This window comes from Balaenoptera musculus, chromosome 5 (assembly GCF_009873245.2).
Source record: "Balaenoptera musculus isolate JJ_BM4_2016_0621 chromosome 5, mBalMus1.pri.v3, whole genome shotgun sequence".
Taxonomy (NCBI): Eukaryota; Metazoa; Chordata; class Mammalia; order Artiodactyla; family Balaenopteridae; genus Balaenoptera; species Balaenoptera musculus.
In genome coordinates, this window is record NC_045789.1 from 113,411,347 (window position 1) to 113,430,900 (window position 19,554).

Consider the following 19,554-nt stretch of genomic DNA (forward strand, 5'->3'; position numbering starts at 1 on the left):
GCCCTGGATTGAAAGATGACTGGTAGATAGATGGCTGTCACCCAGAAACTATCTTGATAACTTTTAATGTCTAATATGGCCTCCTTTCTGGACAATTAAGTCTTTAGGTGAAATAAACATGAAATCCCTTCTACCCTGCACTGTGGGGAGAGGTCATTTATAATCTATTAAATTCATGTCCAGGACCTTTGAGAGAAAACTTTTTATGCAGCCTGGCAATAACTTCCTGACAGCTTACTCTCATTAGTTAAAAACAATCCCAAGACATCACTATTAATGGGACCACAGTTCCTGTTTATGACTGGAAAACACGACTGCCTAGTATGAAACGATTTCACGTTCTCTACTCAGCACACACAGATTTTACACTCCTACCACATGAGTACAGCGTGATTTTTATGATTATGATTGTATGACTTTCTGAGACACTAATTCTGTCAATGAGTAGCACGTGAATATCCTCAGGCAAAGCTTGGGTAACAGTATGAGACTATATCTCTGCATTAGGACCTCTGAGAAATGTACCAAACTATGGAAATATGCATTTGTTTTACTTTATTTCCTTGAAAGCAGAATCATTTACCTAGAGAAACCTTTACACTACAGAGTTCTACTCACCAAATAGACTTTTCTAGTGTATGATTTAGGGAAATACAGCCTGACAGCATTGTCAGCTTTCTCAAGGCTCCTCCAGTCTGGACCTCTGTAGCATCTCACTCTGCTTCCAGAAATACCCTTTTATGTATGTTGCATCAGTGGAGTCTGTGTTACACTCCGATTCTCAGAGAATTAAAACTGTCTCTTATTTCCACAAAGAAATATGACTGTTGCAAGTAACTCACGTGAGGTTTTGAATCCTAGTTTAGACACATATATGCCTCTAAACAAACATATATTTGTTTTGTTTTTTAATCATTTAAATAAGTAAAATTAATTTTCCCTGACTGGATATGTATAAACTTAGTTGATTAATTCCACACCACTGGCCCGAATGGTTATCAGGAAATACACTAATGGAAAAATCTTTGCATGTTCCCTTTTAGTCTATCATTCTGTGAATGAATAACATCTTCACAGGGCTATATGGTTGATTACTATTTGATCTTTTAGGCTATATTGCTAAATACCTTCTACAGTTGTGTGTACATGTATGAATATACCTAAAGAAGACACTTAGCCTGAACCCATTAGTAGCCCTAATTTGCAAAACTTAGTTGCTAATCAAGACACTGTGACCACTTTAAAAATCAGATAATTATGAGATCATTCAGTATGGCAATGAAACTCATGTTTGAAAAGAAATATTTAAAGTGTTGAAATTTCCCATAATTATAGCAGTTAGCGTTGGTAAATAAATGATGAGAAATGAAGCTACAGATTTTTAATATAGGTTTCCTTTTCATAGAGTTAGTGAAGGTACTTCAAAAAATCATTTCAAATCTTTACCCTTCTCCCATGAAGTGTAGATTAGAATGAAATCCATGTGGTGGAGGTCCAAAGTTAAATTCTCTGAAGGGAGTTCTCTGTCTGTCCAGTACCATTTTTATAATTCTCTGCTTTCTTCCTTCTTCCTGAATGTTACCAAAATTGAAGGCTAAAAACTTTTTAATTAGGTTCTGTGCTGTCAGCAAATGACTTGTCTCTAAGAAAAAATAAAGTTCACATTCTTTTAATATAAACTATCCCAGTGTTTCAGGGGGGAATCAAATTAAATGTGTGCATGGTAATGAGCTTGTTCTTTCCTCCTTCACAGAGGGCTTAATTTGTGCCAAACAAAGTTCTAAATTTAGGCTACTCTCTTTCATCTTACAGCACTACATGCTTTACTCTTCCACTCCATTAAGTAATGTATTTATTTAAAATTCAATTCTAATTTAAAAAATTCAGCTCTTACTGTGGTAGTGCATATATGATATGATGCATTTGAGGGAAATGATTTTCCCTCCGAAGTCTACAGTTACCTTTTAAAAAATTACTGTTGAAAACAAATGGAGTAGTTAGATGCTGATAAATTGCCACTGTCTCTGGAATATATTCAATAGATGTACCATATCCAATTGCCCTCATCTCTTCTGTGAATGGAAACATTTAACTCTGAGACTTATTTTCAAGCTTTTGTGAATTAAAGGAGGTTTTCACATTAACAGAGCCTAGAATATATACGTATATTTTTTCTACTTATTCATCACCTTTCCATTGCTGAATACTTGTTTCTAGAGAGAAAACATAGCTTCTAATTTTTCTAATGTGGTTATCCATCTACATCTAAGGCTCCTCTAACTTTGATGATCTTTGTTATTTTTTTAATTGTTTGTTAAGTTTCGAATTGAAAGACTGATTTTCTTTACATTACTTAGCACAATTTTATATCTAAATGATTTAAATAATATACAATTCAACTAAGTGCAAACTTAATGAATTAGCCTTATTTGCCAAAGAATTTTAGATCATATTATGTCCTAAACTTCCCAAATTAATTGGTAACAGACCATTCCATTAACAGTTGTTGTGAGATATTTAGCAACTTGCATAGTTAATCACGTAATTTATTTCCCTGTCTTGGCTACCATATCTTTGATTCTCAGTCAGACTTGTTCTCCATTATTTCTACCCATCCCGCATTTTCCTTTCCATAAGCAGGCATTACTTAGGGTTGGTTCAAATTTTTATTTTCACATTCAAAACACATTTGAATACATCCTGTGTGCATTATGCTTTGTTAGGAAATGCAGATGTTTTAAAAAATAAATAGAATGGGTATTTTAAAAAATCTGATGAAGCCAGTACATAGTACAACAAATGATGATAATTTGCTTTAATCTTCACAGTAATAATTAATCCTTTCATTTTCCTTGTCAATCTTAATCATTAATTTGAAAATTAGATGCACTATTTCTTGGAGGTGAATCCCAGGCTTCCAAAAGTTGCCGGAAGGTTTTTTCTTGTGTTTCACCAGGATGGCTTTACGCCCCTGGCGGTGGCGCTCCAGCAAGGACACAACCAAGCAGTGGCCGTCCTCCTGGAGAATGACACCAAAGGGAAAGTGAGGCTGCCAGCTCTGCATATTGCAGCTAGGAAAGATGACACCAAATCTGCTGCACTCCTGCTTCAGAACGATCACAACGCTGACGTACAATCCAAGGTAAAAGCTGCATACATTTGTGGAAAGGCACTCTTCGGCCACCAGATTCCTCCTGGGAGATGATGAAGAAGTAGGCCATGGTGATAATGCAAAATTACTTCTGGTCATCAAAAGGGATAATTTACTTTCAGAGGTATTTCAGAAAAAAAGGGGACTGTCTCTTGAGTACAGTAAGAAAACAGAAAAAAACCTCAAGATAATTTTCTTTAAAAGGTGAGGTTCAGCTTTTTAGAAATCTGCTTATTCATTCTATTTCTATTTGTGGTAAAAAAATAATAGAACCAGAATTAGAAAGATATAATTGTATAATGTTTTAGTTGTCTTTTTTCTGTAGAATGCATTTTGGCATGCTGGAACGGTATATTCAATTGCAGAGAACAGATTGAATGTTTCCTTAATTTTGCACTGTGTAATATCTTCCCTCTTTTTCCCACACAACACTGCTTCAGATGATGGTGAATAGGACAACCGAGGTACAGTATTGCGGTTATATCAAAATATACCTTGTTTTTATTTTATTTTTTGTCCAATTAGAATAAATGCTCACTAATTTATACTAATGATTGGAACTTTCATTATTAGGGAATTAATTAATTTGGAAACTTTGCCCATAATTAAGGCAAATGGATAATTCAAAAATTTTAATATAGCATGTATTTGAAGCATTATTTAATCAGTGAAACTTTAAATAGCTTGTTAGAGTAGAGCATGAAACAAGACTCTTCCGTAATATATATTTTACTAAGTGAGCTTTATTATTAACTTTTGGCCAATAAGAGATGTGACCTCCTTTCTTAATGAGAATTCTCCATTTAGAATTTAGTGAAGTGTAATTTAAGGAGGTTTCTCTGCCACTGTTTCATCCTCTTACCTAATTGCAGTTGCCCTTCTATTCTTTTTATTTTTACCACACTGTATATAATCAGTAATGATATTGAGCCTATCATGAGCAAAGCATTTACTTTTATCTTGCTTTCTTACAATAGTTGTCATGAAATCATCTATTTTCCACATGCCTAAATAAGTCCCATCAATTAACAAAATCAACAAGAGTATTTGGTTCAGAAGCCTCTGAGAGTGTGGGGGGGGGCGGGGTGTGTGTGGTATACGAGGCACTAACACAAACATTGTTGAAAGTATATTATAAAAATTAACCTATATTATAAAAATTAATCTTCAAAGGCAAGCGACTGCTTATGTAGGTTGATTTTCACTTTGCTGAGGGAATTCTTTAGACTAACATCTCATATGATCACTGGGTTGTGGGCCTATGGGGGTTTTGAGCATTCACACTTAGTATTTACCGAGAGTAGTGTATTTCTAAACCTAATATCTTGTTTATTGACAAATTTACCCATTGAGATGTGAATAGACTTGAATTATTCATATCATTTCTTCTGTTCCACATCTGAGTGTGGAACTTACGTCAGAGATTTTTTTAAAAAAGCCCAACTGCTTGGTGAAATTGCTCAAGACTGGAATCATACAAATTGATATATCTTAATTACTGATTTTAATACCTTTCTTTTGTAGGTGATTTTTGGTAATCGTTTACATTTTTTAAAGCAGTATTGGCTCTAATCATTATGCTGAAAGCAGCAATTTGAGTAGCTACATACTGAGTTAGAAATATTTCTTCGGGGACAATAGAATAACAAAGAGGGAAAACCCCTCCATCAATAGTCCTGTAGGAAGGTGACCTGAGCCTTCCACCTCCATGTTACTCAGGGAAAAGTTCCTCTGAGGGGCTTATACCAGCCTCGTCTTGATCCAAGAGTCACAGCCTGAGGCATCATCATGGATTTTCAATGAGGCTGTGTCAGAAGATAAATTAGTTTATTTCTGCAAATAAGAAAAGTAATATTATTATACTTGAATAATTTGGAAAATGATTCATCACAGTCCTGTTTTTTTCTGAAATTAAATTGTAACTTGAATAAAAGACGCATATTCAGGATATAACTGGGTGACAGGAAATATCAAGATAAAAATGAAAAACATCTAGTCAATTATTTCCTAAAATACTAAAGTTTGGCATTTTATAAAATAATAGCCAGGTTGTAGACTGATTTTTTTCTTCTATATTGACATTAATATTTGCCATCATGTAGACACAAAATAAAAATATCATGACCACAAGAGTAGGATTTGGATTGATAGTTACTATTCTTATTTTGTGTCTTGATTTGCTACAGTCAGAAATTATTTGCAGCTAATTTGGCTGATAGCACAGAGGAATTTCTATTACCTAAGGTATCTGAATGCTTATTTAGGCCATTTTAAAAATAAAGTCACCAAAATCTATATATCAAGTGAATAGAAAAATAATGGTTGTGATTTAGATAATGTTTCTTAGAAACAGTATTATACACATCAAAGTTCATTTCAAATAAAAGAGAACAATGCAAAATATCCTCAAAACTGCAGGATTTGATATCCAGTTTTACAGGAACAGTCTTTATTTTTCCTATAATCTTTTATTAAGCAATGAATATTATGGAGAGTAAGAATAATGCCTCTTTTCATACTTTAATAAGAAAAGAATTAATATGCTTCTACTGTGAAAATGGCAGATTTCTAACTAAATTTTCATTAGAAAAAAAAAGAAAGGAAATATGCTTTTCTTCCATTTAAGATTTTTCAGACTCATTTTTAAAACATTCTGATAGTAAACTATTCTCTAATGCTCATGTAATTGATTCAACTTGCTTATTTTATTCTATATCAATCTTATTTTATTGATAAAGTTTGGTTTAATTAACATTCAAAATTGGGTTCCACTTAATTTTTTCTTTATTTTATATTCATATTAATTCCAAGTATATTGTTTAATTTTTTTTAACTTTTTTTTTATTATAACAATATAGTCTGACTAAACATAGTTGTTAAAGAGGATAGAAATGTCAGGACAATGTAAATGATGTAAGATGAATTGTATATGTTCTGTAAGAATTTCTCACAATATTTTCATAGTTCCAAAGATACAATATCAACCAATGCTGTTTTTCATTTTAAAAAACACCCAAACCAAAACACAAACAAATAAAAAAAATAGAAATTTTGAGATTTTCTCTGGAGAAAACATTTTTTATTCATAATTATATTACTTCTATGGCTGGAAAAATATGCTGTTTAATCATATCGTTTTGTTCTAAAGCTAAATCAACTCAAGAAACATGGTTTCATACAGATAACAAATCTCATAAATAGATAAATTGTGAATGTAATTGGAAATAATGTTGCCAAGAAATGTAGGATATTTATTTACCTGTTTATATGTTGACTTATTTACCGCTAAATTTAAATAATAGCACTGAAACTTAAAAAGTCTTATTAAAGCATTTATGATCTGAATTGCATTGTTCACGTATTAGGTAGATGTGATTTTCTTCACTAATCCAGTGACTGCAACATACAGAGGTGAAATGCTTTACTGACTGTCATTTTCTTTGCTTTCCACAGAGTGGTTTCACCCCTTTGCACATTGCTGCCCACTATGGAAACGTCAATGTGGCAACTCTTCTTCTAAACCGGGGAGCTGCTGTGGACTTCACAGCCAGGGTATGGATTAAAATAGTTTCTTTTTATTTTATTTTATTTGGCCATGCTGCATGGCTTGCGGTATCTTAGTTCCCTGACCAAGGATTGAACCGGGGCCCTTGGCAGTGAAAGCATGGAGTCCTGACCACGGGACCACCAGAGAATTTGGCATTTTACTAAAGTAAAAATTAACAATGATAAAGATTTTATTTCCTTTTCCTTACCTGGATTTATCTGTGCTGGAGATATTAGATTTTCCATTTTTTCCCCTTCAAATCACAGGAAGTCGTTACAACCCAACACGTGAAAAATAGTGTGTCAGTTCACATGCACGCAAATCATTTGCAATAAGGAAGATGTTGATTCTCACATCAGTATGAGCAGTTACGTTTAAAGGTCACTCCATGAATCATGAACAAACAGCTTCAAGTTGATAAAAAATTAAGCTGTTAAAACATTAAGTATAAAATGTATAACTACATTTATACTATGTCCTAACGGTGACTATAGGGCATACAATTTGACAGGGATTTTTTTTTTTAATAAATTGAGAATTTGCTCATATGAGGAGTCTTACTGAAATAGTAAAAAGACATTATGTTGTGTTATAGTTTTAATGGTATGCTTTCACTGGAAAGAATTCACTTACATGACAATTATAAAACTCAGTGTACTTAATATGAATCAGTAAATGCAGTACTTGAATATTTGCAAAATCATAACATACCAAAAAATCAGGTACACATCCTTGACCTAATGATGGTATATGATAGCCAAGAAAAGAAATACATATAATTCATGTATATAGTATTTTTGTCCTTAGAAGTCTTATTCTCTGAAACTACATTGAGTTATTTTCAAGTTTTTCATACTGAATTATTCTGAAGAAGGTGTTTTTAAGAATCATTTTTCCATTGGGTATTGATATGTATATGTGTACTCTATTTTTAAGCACAGTAAACTTTAGGATCCCAGAATCTTTAAGTACATAAGTGTTATAATAAGAAAGATAGACTTTAGCCTAGGGCTCTATCTAGGTAGGATCTGAAATTTTGTTTCTATTGAATACTGTGCCAAAGTTCTCCCTTTGTCTCTTGACTGTGATGTGTACATTCAGTACATGTGTTGTAGTTATTGACTAACTTAGTTATGCAGTTTCATTCCATTTATCATTCTCTACAGTGCTTTGTGGTTTGTGTGCTTTTCTTGTTCCTTAAAAATCAAAAGCATTGAAACCATAGAAACCTCAGATAAAATTACAAAATAGGTCACAATCTCCTTTGTGCTAATACGAAGCCATCACCATCATGCCCTGTCATACCCAACATGCTCTTGTTTGGTCTTTCCACGGTGTAGAATGGAATCACTCCTCTGCATGTGGCTTCCAAAAGGGGAAACACAAACATGGTGAAGCTCTTACTGGATCGTGGTGGTCAGATCGATGCCAAAACTAGGGTGAGTGTCTCTGTTCTTTCAATTTCCTACCATTATTATTTTTTGTATTCTTTTAGCAGACACTTTAAAATACCAGTCCCTAAACACAGGCAATGTGTTTTCAAGGAAATTGCTTTCTTGGATTAGATTTAAACCTCATACAGCATTTAAAGGTTGCACATCATATGTAAAGTGGAATTAGTATTTGCTTGTAAGTGCCTGGAGAAACAGAATGCTAGCTCCTCAATGAGACAGTTTTTCAAGTCCTTGCTTATTGATTTTCATGGAACAAAGATCAAAGATTGAACTTACTCATCTCTGATTTGGCTAGCTGTAAATATCAAGAACCCAAACTCATTTGCATACATTAAGCTATGAGAGTGTGGTTTTTATGTAAAATACTTTAATACATGTTGAAAATCTTTTGCTTCGAACTTTTCAGCTCCTAAGTCATTTTTCTTACGTGGTTATGCTATAGGGATCTGAGCAGGAGATCTCCTATTATGCTTATGGAAAAAAAGGCATACAGTTATTATGTTGCACTTTTACTCATGTCAACTCGCTAAGAGGCAGTGCCCTTCATTCATTTCAAACTTGTTGAGTTAAATATAATTCTGAGTTTTTACGCACTCCCAACAAATAAATCATAAGATAGGCAGGACAGTACACCTGTTGAAAGTGCAGACTATGAATGCAGATTACCTAATTTCAAATCCTGCTTCTACTGCTTACAAGCTGAATGACATTGGCAATTTACTTGCCTTCTCTGAGCTTAGGCTATAATACTACCTACCTTATAGGGTCGTGTGAGAATCAACTCTTAGGTATTTTTTAAGGGGCGTTTAGTAAATTACTTAGCTACTCATAATTTTTTATTATGTAATGGAAATTATGCACAATTACTTGCTTAAACATTAAACTAAACTAGTATTGTACTTTAATATTAATTCTTTGGAGTAGACTTGATTAATCATAGACTTAAGCAAAACTTTAAACATTCCTATTATATAAAATTTTGAAATATATGGTAGAAGAAGTCTATGGAAGTTGGTAGATAAAATATGTCCCTTGTGATATTTTATCTTCACTTTGTTTAATTCTGGGACTTTGCATTCTCATAGTCCAAGGAATAAGGATCCAATTTAATTCCCTTGCAAATCTTGAGGCTAACAAATATTTTGTTTAATAAACCTTATCATCTTTGAGCTTCTAGAAACTACACCAATCCCAGACTATACATTTTGGGTTTTAATGACCTCAGGAAATGTTGCTTTCTTAATCTCATTTCTTTAAGACATTTGGTCCAGAGCACTTGTATCATATTATCATCTGGGAGTTCTGGAGTGGTTTGCTTTGTCTATCAAGATCTTTGTTGCGGTGTCCATTGTCTTTGCATCAGAGTTTTATATGGTTTCTACCCTTCGCTTTGATGGCATGCCTTTTCCCTTGCTATGCTGTAGGTGTGCAGAATTTGGAACAATTACATATAATGCTGCATGCTTTGCTTACTTGTTCTCTATATTTAAAGGAAAGAGTTTCTGTACCTCCTCCTTTAAGTACATTTCTAACATAATGAGTCCCTTTACACTTACCTTTCTGTTTCTCTTGAGACTCTCTAATAATTGAGAGTACCAATGGAAAGACAGCACTTTGTGAATGCAAAAAACTTTTACCTTGGTCAATGTCTTAAGGATGCACATTGCTCTTATTAATGCTTTTCTGGAGTATTCATTCATTATTGAGGCAATTGATTTTGTTTTTATTGATCATCACAATATTTGCTTTTTTCTTTAAAAGATGCTCTAATTTGCATTCCCTACATACATTTGCATATACAGTTTAAAAGTCTAACTACAAATAGGCATTGTTTTTTCATAAAAGAGTACTAAGAAATGGAGAGAAATGGATTCTTATGCTAGTTCTGCCATTAACTAATTGTCCTTGAGCAAATTAACAATGAAATGTAAGCCTTGGTTTATTATTCTTGAAGGGAATATTTGGACTGTATTTCATCCAGTGTAGCCTTTAGATATAGCAAATCAATGGAATTTCATTCAAGAATTTATAAAGTGAAAATGGATTTTCTAATTATACATTGTACAGACATTCTGTTCATTCCTTCCTTAAACAAATAGTTATTGATTTCCTACTTGGTGTTGTGAACCCTAGAGATAACAGCAGTTAACAAGACAGACTATATCCCTTTACTCAGAGATGCAAATCAACAGTACCCAAGGGATTAGGTTAGCAGTGTACTGGTAAAAGTTTAATAATCAGTTCTTCAAAAAAATAAAACAAAAAGCTCTGATTTGTAACCTTTGCCTTTGATGATTTCCATGGTGTAAATACTCCCATACTTTCACCATGGCCAATTGGAGCTACCAATATGGTATCACTGAATGCAGAATTGGGAAAAGATGTGCAAATATTGACTCTCACTAGTGTGTGCAAACTGGTTCCAGTACAACCTAAGAATGAGTCACAGAAATGAAGGTGGTACTGAGCTTTTCCCTGTAAGTGAAAATACTTCCTCATCTCTAAGGAGTAGGATTTTAAAAACAGTTAGGTTCTTTCAGTTTTGGCTATAACTATCAGACCTGTATCCTCTTACCAAAAGTAAAATCAAGTAGTAGGTAAATACTGAAATGCAGTGCTGTGGTCTGGAATCAGGAGGCCAATTCTGGAGCTATAATATTTGATTACTAAGGGAATATGGTTTGCTTTTTCTTTTGTCCTTTAAAAATATATTTTAAAATTAGAAAATGTTATACTTGTTTTTGACTATCTTTTTAAGTAACACAATAGTGTGTCTTTATATGGAATTTAAAATAATATTAATATTATTGTTTCATTTTTTTCACAGAGGTGTCAATTTCCCATAGCAGTCAAATTAGTCATAAACATTCTGAATTTAGTATGTTCCATCAAAAGTTTTCCCTTGGTCTTATTATTTTCTCACTTATAATGTTTTCATTATTAGGAGAAGAGCAAGATATATAAAGGCTTTGGGGTAATTAAAAAAAAAACCATACCCGTAGTTTGTCCACCACTTTCACCAGCACTATGTCAATCACTGAGACATTTTGCATCTCATTGGCATTCTTATCATTGACTAGAATCTAGTGTGAAACTCTGAGACATTTTCACCGGAGCCCTGGTTTTCTGATATCTGAAAAACCTCATTTTAATGTTAAAACAGAAATGTTATCGCTAAAATGATATTATTAATTCAAGTTTTATTAAAGGCATTATTCATTTTTATTTTTAAACTTATTTTTTATTTAAATGTGGAAATACTTCCTATAAGGATTATGGCTAAAATATTGAAATACATATTTCAATGCAAAGAATAAAAGTATACAAAAAACATTAAAGGATGATGAATGAAAAACAATACATGAGAAAAAGGGATCACCCTTGCTACTTGTTATTAGGAGTAATAATTAAAATAATAACAATAGTGGCTACCAATTGTCATATGCACACGATGTTCTGGGCACCCTGCTAAGTACTATACAAATATCATCTTAATTCATCTTCCTAACAGCTTACAAAGTATTATTATTTTCTTGTTGAGAAAATATGGAGGTCTCCATTTGAGAAATGAGACTACCAAGGGGAAAAATGAGTTCCAGAGGAGTTATATAACTTAACCTAGGACACACAGCTTAGTAATTAGCAGAGCCTATATTAGTACACAGAATTCAGGATACACTGCTGGAAGAATAATCTGAGAGGGAAGAGAGGAAAAGATAAGGAGAGAAATGGTCGTAAGAAGCTAATGCTGTGGGTTACCAGCTAGATGAATGGTGTCCCTTTAAGAAATACTGACATCACCATGTGATTTGAACTGATTCCAGTGAAGAAAAAAAGAGAACACAGGGAAGGGGACTCTGGAGGGGAGAAAAATGTAAACTTCAAACACAGTCTTAAGAATTTAAAAAAAGAAAAAAAAAAGATAATGAACAGATCATAGTCTCTAAGAGTAAAAACTAAATTAAAAGAGTAAGTTAAAAAGTTCTTGAATACAAAACCTTTTGATAAAGATTTTATGGGGGACAATAATGAGACACTGCACTTTGTAGAAAATATCCGAAATCTACCCAGATTGAGCATGTTGGGCAACTTGAATTTGATATAATTCACATGTCCTTTATAAGAGCAGATAAACTGCATCACTAAACTGTAAGATTTAGACCCAGTTATTTAATCCTTATTGTTCCTTGATGTTCTTGTGGGTTTATTAAGCACTCTCCATATTTTCCTGTTGTTGTTCTGAGAGCATTTTAGAGGTTTCAACATGATTACACAATGAATATTTCATGTAATCCATAGAAAACATTACTCTACCTTTTTAAAAATGATGTAAGGCAGCATCCCCTCATTTTTCAAACAAGGCTGTAAATTAAACAGGGTAAGGAAAAGCATCCTCATTTGACATATCGTGAAGCTGAGCCTCAGAGAGCCTCACCCATGATGGGCTGACCTGAGACGCACACCCAGAGCTCTGTGATTCCAGGGCCTACACGCTGGACCATGCACATCATGCCTTCATTCGCTGTGTTGGATTTCTCAAACTCTAGATCTCAATGAAGCTCCCACCAAGAACATGTTTGAGAAATCAAGCTGTATCTAACTGCTATTTCACTTATATAGCAACCAATGCTCTGTGTTTCCACCATAGGGCACTGAGGACAAGTTACAAAAGCCTCGTCATTTTAATCACTTTGCCCACACAGTTTGTCTTTTAAGCTCCTTTTGGCAAACTTTAAAATAACTTGGCATCCCAACTACAGTAGTTACATACTTTTTTCTCAAAAGACAGTCTTTTCATGCTAATTCCCGGGTAACCAAAACTGCAAGGTCTGTTTTGGTTATTTAGTATCTCAATACTGGCTAAATAGCTTTAACAAAGCAAGGAATAATTATCATCAAGGTCCTAGACAAAAACAGATGACACACTCCAATTTGATAATTTGAATAGAGATTATTAAAGGGCTTATTTATACCATTGTGGCTGGACTGAAGGGGAGGCACAAGGGATAGTGGGGTATCCTTGGGGCTAGTTAACAGCAGGGCTCATTACCAACTCTAGACCTGAAAGGTAAGAAGTAGAAGAGGTTACCATCCTTTCAAAGGAGAAAATTGTATGGAGAAGGCTGCTTTGGCAGGAGCGTAACCTTGGGCAAAGAGTCACAGCCAGATCTAGGAGATCCTTCAGGGAGTTGCATCCTCGTCTTGCTGCATATCCCATCGGCCAGCCCCAACCAGAAGCCAGAGGACAGGGTAACCCACCGATACAATCGAGAGAGATCAGACCAGCTGACAAGAAACAGTGGAGAAGGGAAGAGCATGGCTCTGGAAGGGCAAATGGAAGATAGCTAGCTTAGAAATCCCAGAATGTTGGATCAGGAAGAGCGTTGTAATCCAGGTGAATTATATTTATTAGGAGGAAAGCTTAACCCAGAGATATGGTCCATTACAGTTCTGGATAAATCAGAAGCTTCTAAAGTCCTCTTGACTGCTCGTCATCGCTCATTTTCTAGACCGCTACCTACCTTCTCAACCTCTTTCCCTGAGATAATCCTTTAAGTCTGAAATCACCAGTTAATTTATGTAGCCATGATTTTATTTTCTGTTTCACTTCTTGCCCATTGTTCTTATATTTTGCCTCATATTTTCCAGCTATTCTGCTTTTTGGCCATGAATAAGAGAAATAAAACCCAAAAGACAGAGGGTATTTGGCGATTGCTCTAAAGAGAAATAAAACCCAAAAGACAGAGGGTATTTGGAGATTGCTCTAGAATCAGAAAGTATCTGTGAGGTTATCAGGATCAGGGTCAGAAAGTTTTATAAATAGCGTAACATACAGTTGTGCCATAGTTTTATTGACACTATTTTAATGCTATTTATTGATAATAAATTTAATTTTTGAAACATAATTATGTATTTTGTAAAATGATGAAAAATATGAGTGGAAACCTTTAGAAGAATGTGAAAAAATGACCCTTCCCTTTTACGAGCCTCAGGAAGCATTTTAGGAGAATTTATGAAAATAATGACAATTCAAGAGAGAAGATAGACAGACAAATTAGATTAAGAAGAATTTTTAGGAGTTGTGTTAGGACAACCAGAATGAAAATAGTATAACAGTATAATCTCTGGGTGTGGCTCCAGGCAGGTAGGGCTTTCAAGTTCAACAAATGCAACACCCTCTGCTTTTCCATCTTCCTAAATATGCAAACACATGACCAGCCACAATGTTTTTTACATTAAACCTCCACACATGGGATTTCTCTTGCTCTCTCCCTCTTTCTGTTTTGTCTCTGTCTTTCTCATTCTCTTTCTCTCTGCTGAGATCTCTCTGTCTTGTTTTCTCTCTTACTGTTCTTTATCATTTAACTGATAGCAATTCTATTACTGATCTACTGAGTCACTAGGGCTGAGTTTCGGAAACCCTCTCTTCAAGGTGGCAATAGATACAATCTTGTTTTTTTTTAAAAAGTGAACTCAGGCCTAACTTTCATTCTTTTGGCAGGATGGCTTGACGCCCCTTCATTGCGCTGCAAGAAGTGGACATGACCAAGTGGTGGAGCTTCTGCTGGAGCGGGGGGCTCCCTTGCTGGCAAGGACGAAGGTGAGTCATTATGAGGAAGATGGGATCCAACAAACTCTTTAAGACATTTTTTTGATAATCTCTATTCTTCTTGAAATCAAAGCATCAGCCAAGCGTATTCTATTTGCTCAATATTTGTGTTCAAGGAATGAGTAATAGATATCAAACTTCTTAAATTATTTAAAATAAAAAAAATACATGCATTGGGAAGAGATATGGGAACATATGTATATGTATAACTGATTCACTTTGTTTTAAAGCAGAAACTAACACACCATTGTAAAGCAATTATACTTCAATAAAGATGTTAAAAAAAATACATGCATTAAGATGAATTAAATGTATAACTTCAAGTTCTTTCTATATTTTTACCTGCTATTCTCTCTGCAGATGGAAATGTAAATATTACTGTATTATACGTGAATGAGAATATTATACATAAGTGAGAATATTTCTTACGCTCTATTAGTCTACATTTTTATTATACTCTGAGATGACTATAAAATATATATAAAACTGTCTTTTAAAGAAGCACAAGTAGCAATACAAGACAAGTCTTTTGGCTCTCCAATCTTTATCTCTTAGACAATACTAGTAAAAAGAATTACTCACCAGTGGTGTTGGTTGATTATAATTGAGATTAATAGGTGATGTGGAAAGCATAAGTTAGGATAGGCCAGCTACAAAGAACCAATAAACAAGCATACTGTTCTCTATGGCACAGTACATCTAATATTTTTTGTCTCATTTCATCAACATGCCCAACCATGGGGAAAACTCTTATCCATATAAATAGAAACCAAGTGATGAGCTGATTTGTTGAAGGTTTTCTTTGGGTTACTAGAAAATATCATGAGACAAAATTTGAAGATAATCACGCAGAGTTATTTAATGGGACATGTAACAACCCTCGGATCCTTAAATACAAAAATTTAGACAAGGACATGTCTTAATATTTTCTCCCTATTTCATCTCCCCCATCCCCTGAACATGATTCATATCAACTGATGCTGTTACTAGGGTAAGCTGAGAAAAATAAGGCAGCAAACACAGCAAATATTTTTTAATTTATATTATATCTTAATTGAATATTTAATTGATATCATTTGGAGCAAAAACCGGCCCACACATTCAAAATTTGTATAGAATGAACTCAGTCTTTAGAGATGTGCCACACAGATCATGAAAGGGTGGCTTCAAATCAGAAATATATGAAGACGAGAAATAAATCATCTGCATTGTTTTTATTCTCATACCTATACTAAGAATGTTGTAGAGATCTGTCTTTAAAATGTAACATTTTGGGCTGGGTAATGCAAAGATAATTACGGAAAGTTTTGTTGAGGAAACGGATTGAAATTTAAATGGAAATACCAAAATTTCAGACTAGTCATGTTATAACCAATAAAAGGCCTATATCAAATTGAGGGTAGGTAGATATACTGTTGCACAAACCATAAAATAATCTCATCTACAGAATCTGCCAGTAATTGTCATATCACTAGTGAAGACCATGGGTTACCTAGATGGAACTTTTTTTAATGGCCTTCTTATAAAATCAAATATCATTCATATATAAGGATACAGCATAAAGCATCATATAAGGTTACAGCATAAAGCATTCATATATAAGCATACAGTATAAAGCATCTGTGACTGCATAATCTGCGACTGTCCTACACTGTTGAAATCACCTTCCTTGTTGAGAATGTTGGGCCTTTGGCCTATTCTGGCTTCTTTATCCAGACAGTTTCTGCTTCTTTGAATATAATGACTGCCAAACTAAATCCTTGCTCAACAGTTATTTTCTAGTGACTGTATTTGCATTGATTAGTAAGAAAAGATAATAGTCCCCTTCTTTTAATGGGCAAATGTTTTCTAATTTAGCTTTTTCCTATAAGCTTATTTAATTTTTAAAAATGAGGGTCTCACCTAGACTAATAATTATCAGTGAACTACTTGGCTGTCTTGTATTCCTGCTGTTGACCTTCTCTGAGGATTAAGTCTAAAGCTGTTTTTGGCAGTATCAATGATGATAAATTTAGATTATCCTCAAAATTTTAAAGTTGGGAGGTCATCGACACGTGGTCCATATTTGCCTTATACTTTTCTAGCTCTTATCTGACTGCTTTCTCCAAATCCAATTCACGTCTCATGATAGAAAAAAGAAGTTGCAGAATTTCCGAGCAGTGTGGACCTAAGAGATGATCAAAGTCTCCTTCTCTCCCTGACCCACCCACTTGCTCCTCCTGCATCCACTTTCCCCTCCATTGAGAAGTAAAGAAATTCATGCAGAGAGATGAATTGAATGTAGATTTCTATGTATGGAATTGGATACAGATAATTTAAGCATCAGCTATTACTTGTTTTTGTACATCTAATATTGCCCTAATAATTGTGAGCCAACTGAATTGCTACACGTACTATATATTCATTCATGAAAGACCTATTAATTTTTGCCTAAAATATCACAGTTATGAAATTAAACATTCTCTTATCTTCCTTCTCTGCCAAACGTAATCTGCTGTATGTTTAGGTGTCGAGTGGAAATTATTTTTCTCTGCTACCAGTGGTTCCAGAGATCAAGAATTGACTTTGTCGTGTTTCAGAATCCGAAAGGAATGACTGAAATGTGGTCTTGGTTTGGTTTGGTTTTGATGCACAGAATGGGCTGTCTCCGCTTCACATGGCTGCCCAAGGAGACCACGTGGAATGTGTGAAGCACCTGCTCCAGCACAAGGCGCCTGTTGATGACGTCACCCTGGACTACCTGACGGCCCTCCACGTTGCCGCACACTGTGGTCACTACCGTGTAACCAAACTCCTTCTGGACAAGAGAGCCAATCCAAACGCCAGAGCCCTGGTAAACCTAGCCCAGTCCACATTAACTGAATACAGATCGACATAAGCAAACCCACATTGATCGACCAATGGTTGCGGACACAGCAGTGCATGGTTATAGATGTGTAGTTAATTCTAAATTTGTCACCTCCCACAAGCTGCCTGCCTACTTCATGCCTTCATAGTTTGCTATTAAATGATGGCAAGGATAGATTTAAGAGAACACCAAGGTAACATTTCCATAATTAGCAACTCATAGATAGGTATGAAACCTCTGGAGTGATAAGCATTTTTAAACCGAAAAGAGAAGTTGAAAAATAGGCAATTATCAAGTAAGTTCTAGACACCTCTATATAGAGTCAGAATAAAATTGTAAAAAAGTTGAACTTTATTAATCTCTTTTTGACAAAGAAAGTTTTAAAGTGGTGAATAGATTTTACTATGTAAGATAATGTAAAATGTAAGCCTGTGAAGAATTCACTTGGAGATATTCCTTATTGACCTGATTACTCAGCCCCAGGCTAATAGAAAAGTAATGCTTGGCGTCTTCTTGCTTCAGGAAGCATTTTATATAAACTATTTCAGGAATTGCTCAGGAGAAATCTGCAAGAGGCTGTCCCTAGAGCAGCTTCTGTTTCTCCCAAGTTCTAATATTGAATAAATCTTCTTGCTTCACTTATATTTTAACCATAGTCATTGGAAGCATTAGACATGTACTAATTTATGCCTCTTGTTTCTTAATTCTCCAACTAAAAGCAAATCCTTTTTTCTCTTTGTTAAATGGTTTATGTAAGTTAAATTAGTCTTTAGACAATCAATATTTAAGAGAATGTCATTAGAATTAGCAAATATTGAATCTTATTTTTATTAGAAATTTTCCATTGGAATCAATTTATTTATTATTGCCTGGGGAACAACTATACTTTTAGGTTTATGTGCAATTATGTAAGGATATTTATTTTCTTATAAGGAGGAAAGTACTCATTTTCATTTGGATAGTGGTCAATAAGCATGTAAAATATCACACTCTAATCACTGCAGATCTTTTAAGTGCTGCATATACATGTAGTTATTTATATCTGGCTTATTACATAGCTCATAAATGGGAAATTACTTAACAAATATTGTGAACAATAATGTCATGAGGTTAAAGAAAATCATATGCTTTCCTGAGAACTGCTAGTATAGAAAAATATTGACTGATAAACAGTCCCTATTGGGACATGCAAAATTGTTAACTAACAGAATAGATACGATTCTATATAGAGACATCATTGTTCAGATAAAAATATAATACTTAAATATAACACATAAGGATTAAGCATGGGGCTAGTTAACAAATTTTTATGTAGTTTCCCCTAATTGCTGCACATTAGCCTAGTATGGAAAGTTAGAAAGTACCTTAAAGACTTCTCCACATTCCTTTGCTTCTAAGAGATACCTTCTTCTAGTTATTCCAAAAATTCTCCATACTTATTTTGAAAATATTCGGGAACTTAATAATCATTTCTTTTTGAAACAAAATGTATGTGATTGACATAAATTATAAAAAATGTGTTATATTAAAATATAAGAAATATAACTTCTGGGTATAAAATATTATCAACATAAATAATGATTTCCACTAACATGCAAAACTCCTCATAAAAACTTTTTAATATAAACATTATAACTTCTGGATATAAAAAAATTATCAACACAAATAACTATTTCTGTTAATTTGTAACACCTATTCCCTAAAGAAAATAGTACCTAGGCTGAAACATTTATTATAGTCATGTTCTTAGATTTTTGAAGTAAAACAGGTAATGATTGTTCGCTTTAAGAAATAGCTCATCATCAGAAAAACACATGCTTATCTTTGATGCATCTTTAAGCCAGTCCATAATCTGACCAATCAGTATACTTTAAAACATTTTAGAACTTGTAAAGTATAATTGCCTCAGTTTTTTGCTTCTTGGAAGAGTAGGCCCATGTAATT

General features: G+C 33.9%; 1 protein-coding gene across 17 annotated transcripts in view; it reads left to right on the plus strand.

Annotated features, from left to right (window-relative positions):
* The window catches only part of ANK2 (ankyrin 2), a 591,117-nt gene that overhangs the window by 425,241 nt on the left and 146,322 nt on the right, over nt 1-19,554 (plus strand). For 12 of the 17 annotated variants that reach the window (XM_036852154.1, XM_036852141.1, XM_036852142.1 and 9 more), the window contains 5 exons: nt 2,957-3,142; nt 6,605-6,703; nt 8,039-8,137; nt 14,655-14,753; nt 17,398-17,595. In XM_036852154.1, the coding sequence (XP_036708049.1) occupies nt 2,957-3,142; nt 6,605-6,703; nt 8,039-8,137; nt 14,655-14,753; nt 17,398-17,595 (681 nt within the window). Of the gene's footprint in view, nt 1-2,956; nt 3,143-3,591; nt 3,616-6,604; nt 6,704-8,038; nt 8,138-14,654; nt 14,754-17,397; nt 17,596-19,554 lie in introns of all 17 variants that reach the window. The other 5 variants (XM_036852140.1, XM_036852139.1, XM_036852145.1 and 2 more) reach the window with 1 other exon arrangement.